Below are 14,286 nucleotides of genomic sequence, written 5' to 3' on the forward strand. Positions count from 1 at the left end.
AAGCCGGGATTTACGGGTTCCTACAATCTGAGAACATGACGATTCCACATGCTTATGCCTGGGAGAGCCCTCTCCTTGGGGAAACTGTGGCTTAGGGTGGGATGGCCACTGAGACACTTCGTGCCATGGTTGAGCCCTGGTGCCCTGGACTCTGCAGTCTTTGACCATCCATCACTTAGTAGTAAATGGGGGTAGCAACCAAACTTTCCTATAAGGGCTATTGTGAAGATTAAATCAAACGATGAACACAGAGTATAGAGGAAATGCTTAGAACAGCAGCTGCCTTGCAGGTCAGTTGAAGGGACTGGAAATTGTGTGTGTGAAGTTCCCAGCAGAAACGCATCTCAGCATGATGCTTGACACGTGAGCATCGTCCAAAGCAGGCAGGACTGTGTGCCAGCGGCAGCTGGGTGGGGAGAGCTGGTGATCCTGGGGTGTGTCCTGCAGTCCTCTGGGCCTTAGCGTTCCCATCTGTAAGTGGGAGGAGAGAGGCCTGCTGTGTCCAGGGCTCTGACCCTCCACGTGGCTGTTGGTACTCTCCCGGCCCCTGCAGTCCCTGAGCCTGATCGAGCATGGGAACCCCTCACGCAGCCTGGAGCAGGTGTGTCGCTGGGCACACTCCCAGCAGCGCCAGGACCCTGGCCATGCTGAGCACCATGACCACGTTGTCTTCCTCACCCGGCAGGACTTTGGGCCCTCAGGTATGCAAGGTACTGTATTTGCCATGGCCAGGTGTGTGCAGCGTGCAGGGCAGACAGAGGCTGGGCCTGGAGGCAGATGGGCTCTCCCTGGGGCCCACCACAGGGAGGTTTGAAGGGACAGGACCTGGACAGCTGGGGCCCAGCTTTGGAATTGTTTATTGGGGACCATGGGAAGTAGAGGGGTCCCTACTCTGGTCCCCGGTATCTTGGTGGAGCCTGCAGGCAGCTGTGAGGGGTCAGGCCCTGGGTCCTGTGCTTAATGTCCCAGAGCCTGGCTGCTGGAAGACCCTCCGTGGGCTTCAAGATGCTTCTCCCCACACTGTGTCCTTCTGGCCTCTTTGCAGACTGTGGGACACCTAGGACGGGGCTTGTGTGGGCTGCAGAACAGGAAGTCTGTGTTCTGCCTCCAGCTCCACACCTTGCCAGCCCAGTGGTCCAAGATCTCTTCATCTCCCTGGATTCTCCCAACTGTGGGATGGGAAGCATAACAATATTTGCCTTCCCCTATTCCAGGGCTGCTAAAAGGGCTCCAGGATGCATGTTTTGACAGAGTGTTGACAATTCTGAGTGCTCTGCAAACGTACAGCTTGGATATCATGTGGGGAAACTGAGGCATGGAGCAGCAAAGAGACTTGTCCGTGTGGTTTAGCAGGCAGGAGGCAGATCTGAGATGAGCACTGGACCTCCGGATTCCATGTTGCAGGCTTTCTATTTTTTCTGCTTTAATGCTGGGAATTAGTTGGCTAGCCTGGCCTACCCAAAAGATTTCTTGTCTGAATAACTGGAGCCCCAAATGTGGTTTTACATCACACACACACACACACACACACACACACACACACACACGTACAGACACGTACACACATACAGGCCCATGTACACATAGACACATGCACATATGCAAATAGACATAAGCCAGTGTGTTCATCTACAGATATATAAACACATGCACACAGACATACTGCATACATGTACAGACACCAAGACACATGCACACACATGTGCAGGCACTCAAAGACACACATGCACACACATGTATATACACACACAGAGCATGTACTTATATCACATGTAGAGCAAATCTCAGATTTCCAGGTCAATAGAGGCTCCAGAAACCTCTTTCCCACTCAGCCTCTTATACTCCCCAAACCACCTCAAATAAAAGAACATTTCAGCCCCTCTAACACGGAGGAATAGATCTGCTAGGGGGACTGCAGGCCTAGGCATCATCCCCACCTTGGAGGCGCCTAGGACACAGGCCTCATGCATGGTAATGCTTAGCCGGTGCTGGCCCCCTGCACTGCCGTGATTCCTGTGTGACCTGCCTGCACCTTGGCCTGTGTCCTTCCCACCTCTGAAGGGTTGTCTCAGCTGTCCTCCACTGTCTGCATCAGTCATTCCTGATCCCCCTCAACTCCTTCCAAACCGTTCCCTTTCCCCCTCCTCCAACTCCCCCGCACCCTGGCTTGCTCCTTGAATTCTAGCCCTTCCAGCCCATGCCTCATCATGTAATCTTCTGCTAAATCAGGGTTCTTTAGCTGTGGCGATGGGTGGGTGGGTGAGTGGGGAGGGGGACAGGTTGCAGGGTCAGGGGTAGGCTTGGATCTGAGTCCTCTGTTTTCCCCGTGGTACCTAACGTAATGTTGCCCATGACTCCTGCATAGAAAGCGTTGGGAGCTTGTTTGCTGACTGACTGTAGGACTGGAGGGAGGCATGGTAGAAAGAAGTAGGAAAGAAGTAGCGTGTTTGCAGGCCAGGGTGTTCTCTGGTTCAGAGGGGTGCTGATAAACCCTGGGAAGCTGCAGGCCAAGAGGGAAGCCGTCAAGCTCTAGGATATAAGGGTGGTTTGGTGGGACTTTGTGAGCATCCTTCTTCCTCCAGGATATCCGCTGCCAGGCACTGACCAGATGGCTGGGCTGGGCACAGACCTCAGAGTGTCCTGCCTCGCCTGCCCTCCACCTCGCTCTCCACCTTCTCTTTCTCTCCTCTGCAGGGTACGCACCCGTCACTGGCATGTGTCACCCCCTGAGGAGCTGTGCCCTCAACCATGAGGATGGGTTCTCCTCAGCCTTCGTGGTAGCTCATGAGACCGGCCACGTGTAAGTGGCACCAGCAGGGTGGGCGGGACTGGCAGCTGTGCCATGAGCTCCAGGGAGTTCTGTGGCTGTGGGAGACCCAGCTCGGGCTGGTCCCCGTGTCCTGGGAGGTTTAAGAGGAGCTGGCCTGCCACTGAGGCGTGGTCTCCTGCAGCTGCCAGTAGAGGGAGGTCCTGACCTGAGTTGGGAGGAGCCAAGGGGCCTGGGTAGCAATTTGGGCCTGCCTTGGGCCCAGCCTCCAAATCCCAGGGCCATAGGGGCCCAGAGGTGGCCGGGCCTTCGGGTGGGTCAGTGGCAGTGTCCCCCTCACACGCAGAGGCCTGCTGTCTCTGGGTGGTCTTGATCTTTGGCTTCCCTCCATCACATCCACATTTGAGGCCTTTCTAAGACTCATTCCAGCCCAACCTGGTACTCAGCTCTCATTGGAGCGCTGGCCTGAGCACACTGTAAACAGGTGCACTTCGAACTGAGGTAGTGAGCCAGGCAGAGGCTGGCCTGCCTGATCTCAGGGCTTCAGATTTTGTTTAGAATGTGTTCATTCACTCACTATTTCTTGAGCACCTACCATGCACCAGGCCCCATTCTAGGAATGAGGCTATAGTGGAGACCAGGACAGAGAAGCCCTCAAGAGGTTACATGCCGGGTGGACACAGATGAGCTACTGTTCAGTACAACATGCCTCCTGGCTTTGGGTATGCACAGGGGCGGAACCAAGGGACACCATCAGCCTTGTCAGATTGTATCCCAGCGCTGCTCCTCCAGGCAGGTGGGACCTCCTCTCCATGCCTGTGACATGGGGCTGACACCAGGGCAACCTCTGAGGCCTCTCCCTGTGGAGACACGAGGTCAAGCTTATAGCCCCGTGTATTTGCCCAGCAGTCAAAGCCAGATGCAGCCACCTGGGAGTGACTGAGAACTTAGACTTGTTAGGATTTGGCATTAATGACTAACTGTGAAGAGCAAACTTTTAAATTTAAGCTATTATTATGGTAGGTGCCTATCATGTGCCAAGCTCTGTGCCCAGCCTTGCAGGTTCTTAGAAAGGCTTAAGAGGCAGGTACCTACCACAGGGGGCTCAAGAAACCAGGTTGAGTTGAGTTGAATAAAACCTGGTCTTTGCAATCAAAGGCGCTTGGTGGGAAGTCAGCAAATGGCTGTGAGTTTTTAATGGTGGGATAGGTGGCTCCTGCTGTGGAGGTCAGCCTCCACGGGTGGGTCAGCTAGGACCAGTGGCCAGGTGGGGCTTGTTCGGGCCTTGGAAGCTGCAAGAACATGGGTGGAGCTCAGGGAAGGGGTGGGTGTTTGGGAGTGGTGAACAGCAGGAGCGAAGGCTTGGAGGGCAGAATGAGCCTGATCCTAGTTGGAGCAGCCTTGGAGAGAGAGTTGGTCATCTGGCTGCATGGTTAGGAAACTGAGGCCAGGAAGAGCAATCTGAACTCTGAGTCAGGACAGGGTCTCTCGCTGCTGGCCTGCCTGCCTGCCTTCCCAGGGGCAGGTCCACTGTGGTGTCTCAGGACTCCTCTGTCTTCCCCATTCCAGGCTTGGCATGGAGCATGACGGTCAGGGGAATGGCTGCGCAGACGAGACCAGCCTGGGCAGTGTCATGGCGCCCCTGGTGCAGGCTGCCTTCCACCGCTTCCATTGGTCCCGCTGCAGCAAGCTGGAGCTCAGCCGCTACCTCCCGTAGGTCATTCTTGCCCCCAGAGCTGGGATAGGGAGTGTGTGGTCTGCCACTCTGAGCAGACGTCACACAGCTGGCTGTCTTCCCTGTCTTCCCTGGCTTCACTATTCTGTGATGCATCTCACCTCCCCACCGAACCTGGCCTAAAACGTACCCCAGAAGCATCACAGCCTAGTGTTTCAGAATGTGTTCAGGTGACCACTTACATAGAATTCTCATTATACATGCAGACCCCCTGGCTGACGGAAGATGGTAAGTTAGATTCTGCTGAGGTTGGGTCTAGGAATCTGGATTTATCAAGCATTGCAGGTGATCCTTGCACATGCCGAAGGTTAGGAGCCACTGGGCTGAGGCGGGGACTCTAAACCCAGGGGCTTCTAACAATCCCTTTGAGGTTACCTGGTCCCAGCCCCCAGAGCTACCCAAGGCCGACTTCTCAGTGGATGAACAGTGCCACTGTGACCTTCTCCTGGACTCTAGGGAAATGAGCATGCTCAGGAGGGAGCTCCCTCCTCTCCTCACTCCCATTCTTGGACCCAGCAGCAAGGCCTGGCTGGTCAGCTCCTGGGTCTTCAGGGATCTTCAGGTACAGAACAAGTGTTAGACTCCAGAGCTCAAGGCCTGAGAATGGGAGGCCAAGTGGATTTGGATGGGGGCAGGTGGAGGCAGAGATATAGTCACTAGTGCCACGCAGGAGCTGGGCAGGGCAGCTCACCCAGGGTTCATCCTGCAGGGTAGGCTGGTTTTTCTTCTTTCAGTACAGAGTGAGTCCTCAAATTGTCCATGAATCAATCATTGGTCTTGGCCATGACATGTCCCTCTAAGGTGGGCAAAACTGACCTAATTCACCTGCAAGCTGAGTATCTAATCTCAGTCTGGGTACCCTTACCTTCGGCTGCAAATGAAGCCCTTCCAGACACAGTCACTGGTGGGAGCGAGGTCCTCAGCGAGGGGGATGCTCAGGGCAGCCCCTCCTCCATGAAGGGGCAGTGCTGGGCACAGGAAAGCGGGTGCAGATTCCTGCAGACCTTGCTCACAAAAACCCCGGCTCCTGGGAAGGGAAAGCCTGGGACTTCCTGCTGTCAGCCTGACTCACCTTCCTTGTCTCCGCCGGCAGCTCCTACGACTGCCTCCTCGATGACCCCTTTGATCCTGCCTGGCCCCAGCCCCCAGAGCTGCCTGGGATCAACTACTCAATGGATGAGCAGTGCCGCTTTGACTTCGGCAGTGGATACCAGACCTGCTTGGCAGTGAGTACCTATCTGGCCTCTGCCAGGTGGTGGGTGCAAGGGCAGTGTCCTTCAGTGGGCCTGGTGATGGGCCAGCAGACACAGTGCCAGCCACCATGCAGGGATGAGAGTGGACACCTGTGGGGGCAAGTGTGCGCAGTGGCTGGGGAATGCATTAGCCCTGGGAAAGGTGGGAAAGCAGAGCAGAGAGGGTGGGTACCTGACGGGAGCCTGGCTGGGCTCCTTCCCTGGGGAGCTTATCTGCAAAGGAGCCCAGGTTTCCGATGTGAACCCAGACCTCCCAGAGCCTCAATCCCTAGTCCCAGCTCAGTGACAAATGGCCTCTGTGAAGTGGGGGAGGGAGGCCTTGGAGAGAGAACAGTGAGAGTGCGGGCCATGGCTGGGCTCTTTCTCAGTGCCCTGGAGAAATGAGGGGTCCCCTGGAGGCTGCTGGCACTTGGGGTCAAGTTGAACTTGAAGCAGGAAAGAGGCTTTGGCTGCCTGCCCTGCAGTGCCCTGGGTGCCTGCACCCATCACACCCTCTTTTCTCTCCATTACTGACCTTTGTTCCTTGGACAAAGAGCCAGTCCGGCCCGGTGACCCGCTTCCCTTGCCATGCAGTTCAGGACCTTTGAGCCCTGCAAGCAGCTGTGGTGCAGCCACCCTGACAACCCCTACTTCTGCAAGACCAAGAAGGGGCCCCCACTGGATGGGACCGAGTGTGCACCCGGCAAGGTACCTGTGGGGTGTGCAGCAGGATGGCCTCCCTGGGGTGCAGGGCATCCATCACTGGCATGAGGGCACATCCCAGGGGGAACCCTGAACCCTGGCCCCTCCCTCCAAGTGCTTATACGAGTGGGGGGGTGGTGCTAAAGGACAGGGGTGAGCCCAGTGTGCAGGTGAATACACATGGCATCTTCCCATAAACTCACACCCTTCTCTCCCAGACCACAGCACTTTGTCTCTGTAATTAGCTGAGGGTAGCATGCTCTCCTAGCCCATCTGACAGGAAGGCTTACTTCCATTTTACAGATGAGAAGACTGAGGCCCAGGCAGGTTAATTAAGGAACTTGTTGGGGTCCCAGGGGGAGTGATTAGTACAGAAGGGATGCGGGGAAGGCTCTGTGTGTCCTGCCTACTCCTCCACTCCCAAGCTGTCTCTGTTGAGCAAGAGACACCCGTGTTCTTCCCCATACCAACCTTCATGAATGGCCCGTGTTTGCTCCCTCATGCATGTGTGGGTGCCAGGGCTTCGTTTGCCTGGGGGACCCTGTGGCTGGGTCTGAAACCCAGCTCTGCTCTGTTGCCAGCACTGCCCCTGGTCACTGTGGTGACCTTGGACCGTTCATTGAACTTTTCTGACCACCAACACCTGACCAACCTCAGGGTTGTTCTGAGGTTACTGACTCGTGTCAACGCACATGAGGGAGGAGGGAAGAAGCCAGGTGCTAAGAGAGGTGCTTCCTCAGCATTAGCAGGAGCCCTGCTGCAGCAGCCACCCCACCAGCCTGCCCCCTGCCTCCTGCCCCTAGCCAGGCTGCTGCTTCTTTTTTTTTTTTTGAAACAGAGTCTCAATCTGTTGCCCAGACTGAAGTGCAGTGGCACGATCTTGGCTCACTGCAACCTCCACCTCCCATGTTCAAGCGATTCTCCTGCCTCAGCCTCCCGAGTAGCTGGGACTACAGGCACACGCCACCATGCCTAGCTAATTTTTGTATTTTTAGTAGACACGGGGTTTCACTTTGTTGGCTAGGATGGTATCAAGCTCCTGACCTTGTGATCCGCCTGCCTCAGCCTCCCAAAGTGCTGGGATTACAGGTGTGAGCCACTGTGCCCAGCCGCCAGGCTCCTCCTATTCATACCTGTCCTGCTGAGCAGCTCTGGGCTTGTTCCATCACACGTGGATGGAGCTTCCCATGGCCTGGCAGGTCCTTCATGGGTTCGAGCTGTTTCAGGTCTTTCCACTTCTTCAGTTTTCCCAGGTGTTTTCAAAGTTTCAGACCCTCCCCAGTCACAATTTCACAAGACAGTTCATCAGTAGTTCTCAGTCTGGGCTGCATATTGGAATCATCCTGGGAGCTTTAAAACCCCTTCCAAAGAACAAAGAGTGACTGCAGATGGGCATAGAGGATATTTTTGGGGTGATAAAAATATTCTCAAATTGGATTGTGGTGACGATTGGATACCTGTGCAAATTTATGAAAAATCGTTGCAATGTACACTTGGAGTGAACTCTATAGTATGTAAATTATGCCTCATTATACTTCCTCCAAAAGTTCCTACCCCTAGTGATTCTGACTCAGTTGTTCTGGGGTGAAGATCAGGCCTCTGAAGTTGTAAAATCTCCCCCAGGTGATTCCAAGGTTGAGAACCCTTGGGAGACTAACTTTGCCCAGAGAGCTTTGTGTACCTTTTTCATGCCACCCTACAGGAAAAGGGAAGGGAGTTGCCTCTAGCTGAGCCCTCCCTTATTGCCTGGCCCTGTGCCAGGGCCTATAGAGATGGTAGAGCAGTCCCACTTAACAGGTGGCTAAACTGAGCCTCAGCAAGCTAAAGTAGCTGCACATAGCTAGTACTGCTGAGCTGGAATTCAAACCCAGGAATCTCTGACTTCATGCGTACACTCTTTCCAACTCACGGACCTCCCCACATGGCTGGCCTGCCTCCCAGAAGCACATCTCATGATCCCTGGAAGGTGATTTTAAGATACAGAGCCAAGAGCAACTCTAGCTAGTGTGAGAAGATTGTGTCTTCTCTCCCCTTTCAGCCCTTTATTACTCCCAGGTGTGCAAATAATTGCCCATTTATTATCATTGCTCATCATAAGATCTGCCGTTTCTGGCTTTGTGTACTGGGCATGATCTCATCGGATGCTATGAGCAGGTGCAGTTTCCCATGTTGTCCAGTTGAGGAGCAGGCCCAGAAAGGCAAGCCCTTCGTCTAAGGCTGCTCAGCCCATGCTGGGGGTGGGACTCTGCCTCAACCCAGGCTCATGATCTTACCATCCCTTTCTCTGTCTCCCCCATGGTGCCCACCATCTGAGCCATGTGCCCAGTTGGACACCCTCCAGGGCGGGCTCAGGAGCACCAGCAGCCCAGGGTGACCTCACGCCCTTTGCTCTGCCCCAGTGGTGCTTCAAAGGTCACTGCATCTGGAAGTCCCCGGAGCAGACATACGGCCAAGATGGAGGCTGGAGCTCCTGGACCAAGTTTGGGTCATGTTCGCGGTCATGTGGGGGCGGGGTGCGATCCCGCAGCCGGAGCTGCAACAACCCCCCGTGAGTGTGCTTGGCTGGGGTGGGCAGGGCAGGGAGCCCCTCCTCAGGGCTGAGGGGCTTGGAGGGGATGGCACTGGGAAGACAGTGCAGGAGAGAAGGACCCTGTAGGGGGTTGTGTGTGCTAATGCATGAGGACACAGAATTGTTTGTGGAGGCAGATCACTCCTACCTGCATCCACTAAGGACCCTCAGGTCTGCCTTCTTTGCATTTGTCGGAACCAGTGGTTCTCAAGCTCATGTGCAGAAGAGTCCCCAGAGTCTGGGTGGTCCTACTTCTTCATGCGTGTAACAAGCCCTCTCATAATCCTGACCCTCTGGCTAAACTTTGAGAAACACTGATCTAAGCTCTTTGTTGGGAGAATCAATTCCCTAACTTTGTTTTCTACCACATGGAGAAAACCTCCCTTTAAGTTTTCTTAACTTACCTCCTTCTAACATCAGAGCTCCTTCCCCTCTTCCCCACTCCCCAAGTTTTAGCATTCTGGGGGAGATGTCCGTTTTCCCTGCTTATCCCCTCGGTGGGGATCTTCCCCACCACTCCATCTCCATCTCCATCTCCAAGCTGAAGCAGCCTGTTTAGAACAGCATCATGAGAGATGAGGACAAGCCATGGCTGGCTGGCTCTAGTAATGCAGAGGTTCTGAACCCCCACAATGACAGGGCCTGGCCTGACCCCTCACAGGGCTGAGGGGTATAGTGCAGACTCAGCTGTAGGGTCACAGTGGCTCTGGTGTCCTCAGGAGTGGTAATTCATACTGTTATTGATCTCTAGGCATGGGAAACTCACTTCCTATTGAAGCAGCTGTTCCTTCGTTTTAGACAATATAGCCGTATAGTTACACAGATGGCTATATTGACCTTCTACACACACAAGCCAAGGTGGACTGCCATGTAGCTTTCATCTGCTGGGAATACAAAGACTGTGGTTGTAGAAAAGCCCAGGGGTCCCTGTTCTGAGTAAATCACCTTGCAGGCATGACTGACAGTTACCCCTTGCTATAATTGGTATCAAGGCTACCATTTATTGATCTCCTCTGTAATAACTATTTTTATTTTATGGGACTTAAATAAAATGTGTGCTCTCAGCAGCATGCTCACACAAATCCTTAATAAAAGACAGCTGCTGTTATCATCATTATTATAGTGTGTCGGGCACTTTGTGCTAGGTGGCATGCTAAGCACTTAGGTACAAAAAGCTATGCAATTCTCCCGCATGGCTGTGAGTAGGGTACTATTAACCCCAGCACTTGGATGCTTTGTGTCAAGTCTTACCCAATCCTCTTGACTTACTGGAGAAGAAAGCATAGATTACCACAAAATACATGTTCTCACTATTCTTCACAGACACACCAGGAGGTGTATAAAATAAGAGGGCTTAGAGTCCCTGTTTTCAAGGGGAAATTAAGCCACAGCAAGGCTAAGTGGCTTCGCCAAGGTTGCATGGTCAGGACTTGGAAGCCAGCTCTTGTGATTCCAAATCCAAGTTTCTTTTACCACTCCTTAGTTTATAACGATGTTAAGAGGACGTGGATGCAGATGGGAGTGGCTGAGTCGTTTACGGGGACCTGCTTTATGCCAGGGCCTGCGAAACAGTTGAAGGCACCCACATAGATGAGTAAGAGGGATTTCTCTTTCAGCCCAGCTGGAGAGGGTTAGTCAGTCCCTGTGTCAGTCTGTACATCTGTCTGTCTCACACTCACCGTGGAATAGATGCTGTGTGTCTGAAGGGTAGAGCGGTCTGGGAGGAAGAGGGATCTGGAAGGCTGAGCCCCACAGCCCCATCCCCTGGGAACTATTCTCTGGTTTATGGCAGTAGAACCCCTTGTCATGCTGTTGTGAATGGCTAAGCTGCTCCTGGTGGCTGTGTGGGAAGCCTGACCCTCCCAGCCTTCCCAGCCAGCAAAGTCACTCATCTCTCTGTGCCTGTCCCAGCCCAGCCTATGGAGGCCGCCCGTGCTTAGGGCCCATGTTCGAGTACCAGGTCTGCAACAGTGAGGAGTGCCCTGGGCCCTACGAGGACTTCCGGGCCCAGCAGTGTGCCAAGCGCAACTCCTACTACGTGCACCAGAACGCCAAGCACAGCTGGATGCCCTACGAGCCTGAGGACGGTGAGCGGGTCCCGCTCCCCCTCCCACCCCATGTCCTTGGGCATCTGCTGGGGTTGTGTGTGCCCAGGCAGGGCCTCCCACCCCCACACTCTCCAGTGAAGGTGGAGGGACCATGGGGGTGGCCAAAAGGGACACTGCAGTCAGCAGGCTCACCATGTACCCTTGTGCAGGTCTGCGCATTGCATACTTCCGGGGTCATCATCCCCATCAAGGCCATCCCTGATTTGTGTACTTCTGATAACAGTTTTCTGGCAGATGCAAGGACAGTGTCTTGAGGAAGGGACACTTCACGCACAGGTGTTGCCATGGCCAGCAGCAGTGTTGGCTGTTAGGGTTGCCTCCCTTTCTGTCTTCGGTCCTTACCTGTAGGGAAAAGAATCATACAGGTGCAGGCACACTTCCCATCACGTGGCCAGTGTCCTGAGGAGCTCAGTCCTATCACGTGCTGTGTTTTTAGGTTTTACTGATTGGCCTGTGGTTTCAGCAGAGTCACTGAAATGATATTAGAAGGCAGGCAGATGGGAGCTGGTGGGATCTTCATATTGACTCTCTAGGCTGCCCTGGGACAGACACAGGCTTCTAGACTCACGTAAAGAGTCTGAATTTTGGGACCATAGTGGTACCAGTTCCCATCTGTTTTTGAGCGTTTCCAGTGATGGCTTCATAGCAGCAGAGCATCCAGTGAAGGGTTAGGATTCGTGGCAAGTCAGAGCCTCAGCTGGAGGAGCCCTCAATGGTCCTCTGATTCCAGCCTTCCCCTGCCAGCCTCTCCGTGGGTCCTCCATGGACTGACGCTCATTCTCCATCACACAATCCTTGGCCCAGACAGCTCCCATCAGGACAGGCTTTCCTCCCAGGACCATCAGCTCTTCAGCTCTGGTCTAGAATGACAGATGCTTCAGGTTGGAAGAGACCTCAGGCCTGTCATGGCCAGATTCCTTCCAAGCAACCCCGCAGTGGGTGTCTTCTCTCTGCTTGGATTCCTCCCATTCCGGGGAGCTCACCACTCCCTTGGCAGTGTTGGCTGGCTTCTGTTGCTACCCAGAAAGCTGCCTGCCTGGGTCAGGATCCTGCCTGTCCTGGGTTGGAGCCCCCCCTAGACCCAGGTCCCTCCAAGAATCTGCTTCCTGTGCATGAAATTCAAAGTGTTCTTGGAGGTTGTGGCTCCGGACTTGAGTCCTCGATGCTGGAGACAAGGAGTCACCAGCTGTCCTGGAAGCACAGGGACCAGTGCAGAGCCAAGCAGGTTCCTTAGGCATTGGCTGAGGAAAGCTTGCTTTGAAAGCCTTCCAGATCCATTCAGAAACCAAAGCAGCAACCACAGCACTGGGGAGGGGAGGGGCTGGGAGGCTCGTGGGGCAGCTGGGCTTTGGGCTTTTCCCAGGACTGTTAGACGAATTCCAGGAAGTTAGCTAAGCCCCCAACCTCCGTTTTTCTAAGAAGCACGGCGAGTGTTTATATGTTCTCTGGAACCTCCTTTTTAGGACATCTATAGCCCACATAAAGAAGAAAGCATTTAATTGTTAAGACCAGAAGGGGCTCTCTTTCTCCCTGACTGTTCCTCCATTTTGCAAACCCAGATACCTCTTTTCTGCCTTATTTTCACACAGCCTTCTAATGTTTACAAACATGCTAAGACACATGTCATACGTGTGCACAGTGAAGTTTTATAGGGGTCAGAGCAAGACTCTAGCCAGACTGCTTAGGTTAGAATTCAGGCCGAAACACTTACCATGTGGCCCTGTGGACTTAAGCAAGTTTCTTAACCTCCCTGTTCCTCAGTTTCCTCCTCTGTAATGCTAGCACCTATCTCATTGAGGTGTTGAGAGGGTTAAATGAGTTAATTCACGAAAAGCCATTAAAGCTGTATTTTAAGGGCATGTGAAGGTTTTAGAACTATCTAGAACATAGTAAGCATTCACTAAGTGTTGGCTTATTACTACTTTATCATTTGATTTCTTTCAATAAGCTGATGTACATTTTACTGATTAGGGATAATAAAAATAGGGAACGGAGACTGGGAGAGGTCGGAGCATCTGCCCAAGGTCACATGGCTAATAAGTGACGCAGCATGGATTTTTAGCCCAGCACCACACCCAGTGCTGCCCCGACTGCCGAGCTGGCCCCAGAGCTTTCTGGCTGGACCACACGCCGATCTGTCCTGGGCCATTTTTTCTGAGCCCAGCTGGGGACTCAGCCTAGTCCCTCTCCCTACAGATGCCCAGAAGTGTGAGCTGATCTGCCAGTCGGCGGACACAGGGGACGTGGTGTTCATGAACCAAGTGGTTCACGATGGGACACGCTGCAGCTACCGGGACCTGTACAGCATCTGTGCACGTGGCGAGTGTGTGGTGGGTGCATCCCGGGCCACCCCGACTGCTGGCACAGGGAGACCGGAGGGCTGCTCTGCAGCGTCTCCTGCCTGGGAAGATGAGCATTGCCTCGCCGGCCCACTCCCAACACCCTTTGGTCCTCAGCTTAGCCCTGGGGTGCTGGAAGGGGCCACTTACTGCTCAGCCCTGTTGGAGGGGGAAGGAGATTGCCAGAATCCCCACCACGCCGGGTTTAAGACCTCACTCAGGTCACATGGTGAATTTGTGCCAGAATCCTGTCCAGGGACACCTCTCAGGCCAGAGGTCCTCTCCTGGCCAGGGCCTGGGGATGGGAACGGGAGCCCCATGGAGCCTAGGGTGGCAGTGGGGCCAGGGGTGCCTCCTCCCACTGACTTCATCTCTGGTCTCAGCCTGTTGGCTGTGACAAGGAGGTGGGGTCCATGAAGGCAGATGACAAGTGTGGAGTCTGCGGGGGTGACAACTCCCACTGCAGGACTGTGAAGGGGACGCTGGGCAAGGCCTCCAAGCAGGCAGGTGAGCCGGGCTGCGACTGGGGGGATGATGAGGGCTGACTGGAGATCTGGCTGCTCCTCAGGGGGGCCCTCCCTCCTTGAACTGTGCCATAGCTTGGGATGGGGAGAAGGGTCCCCGGGGCCCATCCCCCTGGGCTGACCAGGCTGGTGAGCCAGGCACTGCAGCCAGTCACCACATCTTCCAGGCAAGCTCCTCCCTGAATTTGGGGCCCAGGAGCTCCAGGAGGCATTTTCGTACTGGGCAATGTGCTGTGATGGGAGCTTGGCCATCCCTTAGACCCGGGGCTACTGGTGGGAGGGAGGTGTCAGGCAGATCTAAAGGTGTGGC

General features: G+C 54.3%; 1 protein-coding gene across 4 annotated transcripts in view; it reads left to right on the top strand.

Annotated features, from left to right (window-relative positions):
• The window catches only part of ADAMTS14 (ADAM metallopeptidase with thrombospondin type 1 motif 14), an 87,633-nt gene that overhangs the window by 52,829 nt on the left and 20,518 nt on the right, over window positions 1-14,286 (top strand). For 3 of the 4 annotated variants that reach the window (XM_010339289.3, XM_010339288.3, XM_039478388.2), the window contains exons 6-14: window positions 554-710; window positions 2,695-2,800; window positions 4,337-4,480; window positions 5,596-5,728; window positions 6,329-6,442; window positions 8,836-8,984; window positions 10,917-11,092; window positions 13,310-13,443; window positions 13,836-13,959. In XM_010339289.3, coding sequence (XP_010337591.3) covers window positions 554-710; window positions 2,695-2,800; window positions 4,337-4,480; window positions 5,596-5,728; window positions 6,329-6,442; window positions 8,836-8,984; window positions 10,917-11,092; window positions 13,310-13,443; window positions 13,836-13,959 — 1,237 coding nt within the window. The remainder of the gene's footprint in view (window positions 1-553; window positions 711-2,694; window positions 2,801-4,336; window positions 4,481-5,595; window positions 5,729-6,328; window positions 6,443-8,835; window positions 8,985-10,916; window positions 11,093-13,309; window positions 13,444-13,835; window positions 13,960-14,286) is intronic. The other variant, XM_003928632.4, reaches the window with a different exon arrangement.

The sequence above is a fragment of the Saimiri boliviensis genome, chromosome 12 (assembly GCF_048565385.1).
Source record: "Saimiri boliviensis isolate mSaiBol1 chromosome 12, mSaiBol1.pri, whole genome shotgun sequence".
Classification (NCBI taxonomy): domain Eukaryota; kingdom Metazoa; phylum Chordata; class Mammalia; order Primates; family Cebidae; genus Saimiri; species Saimiri boliviensis.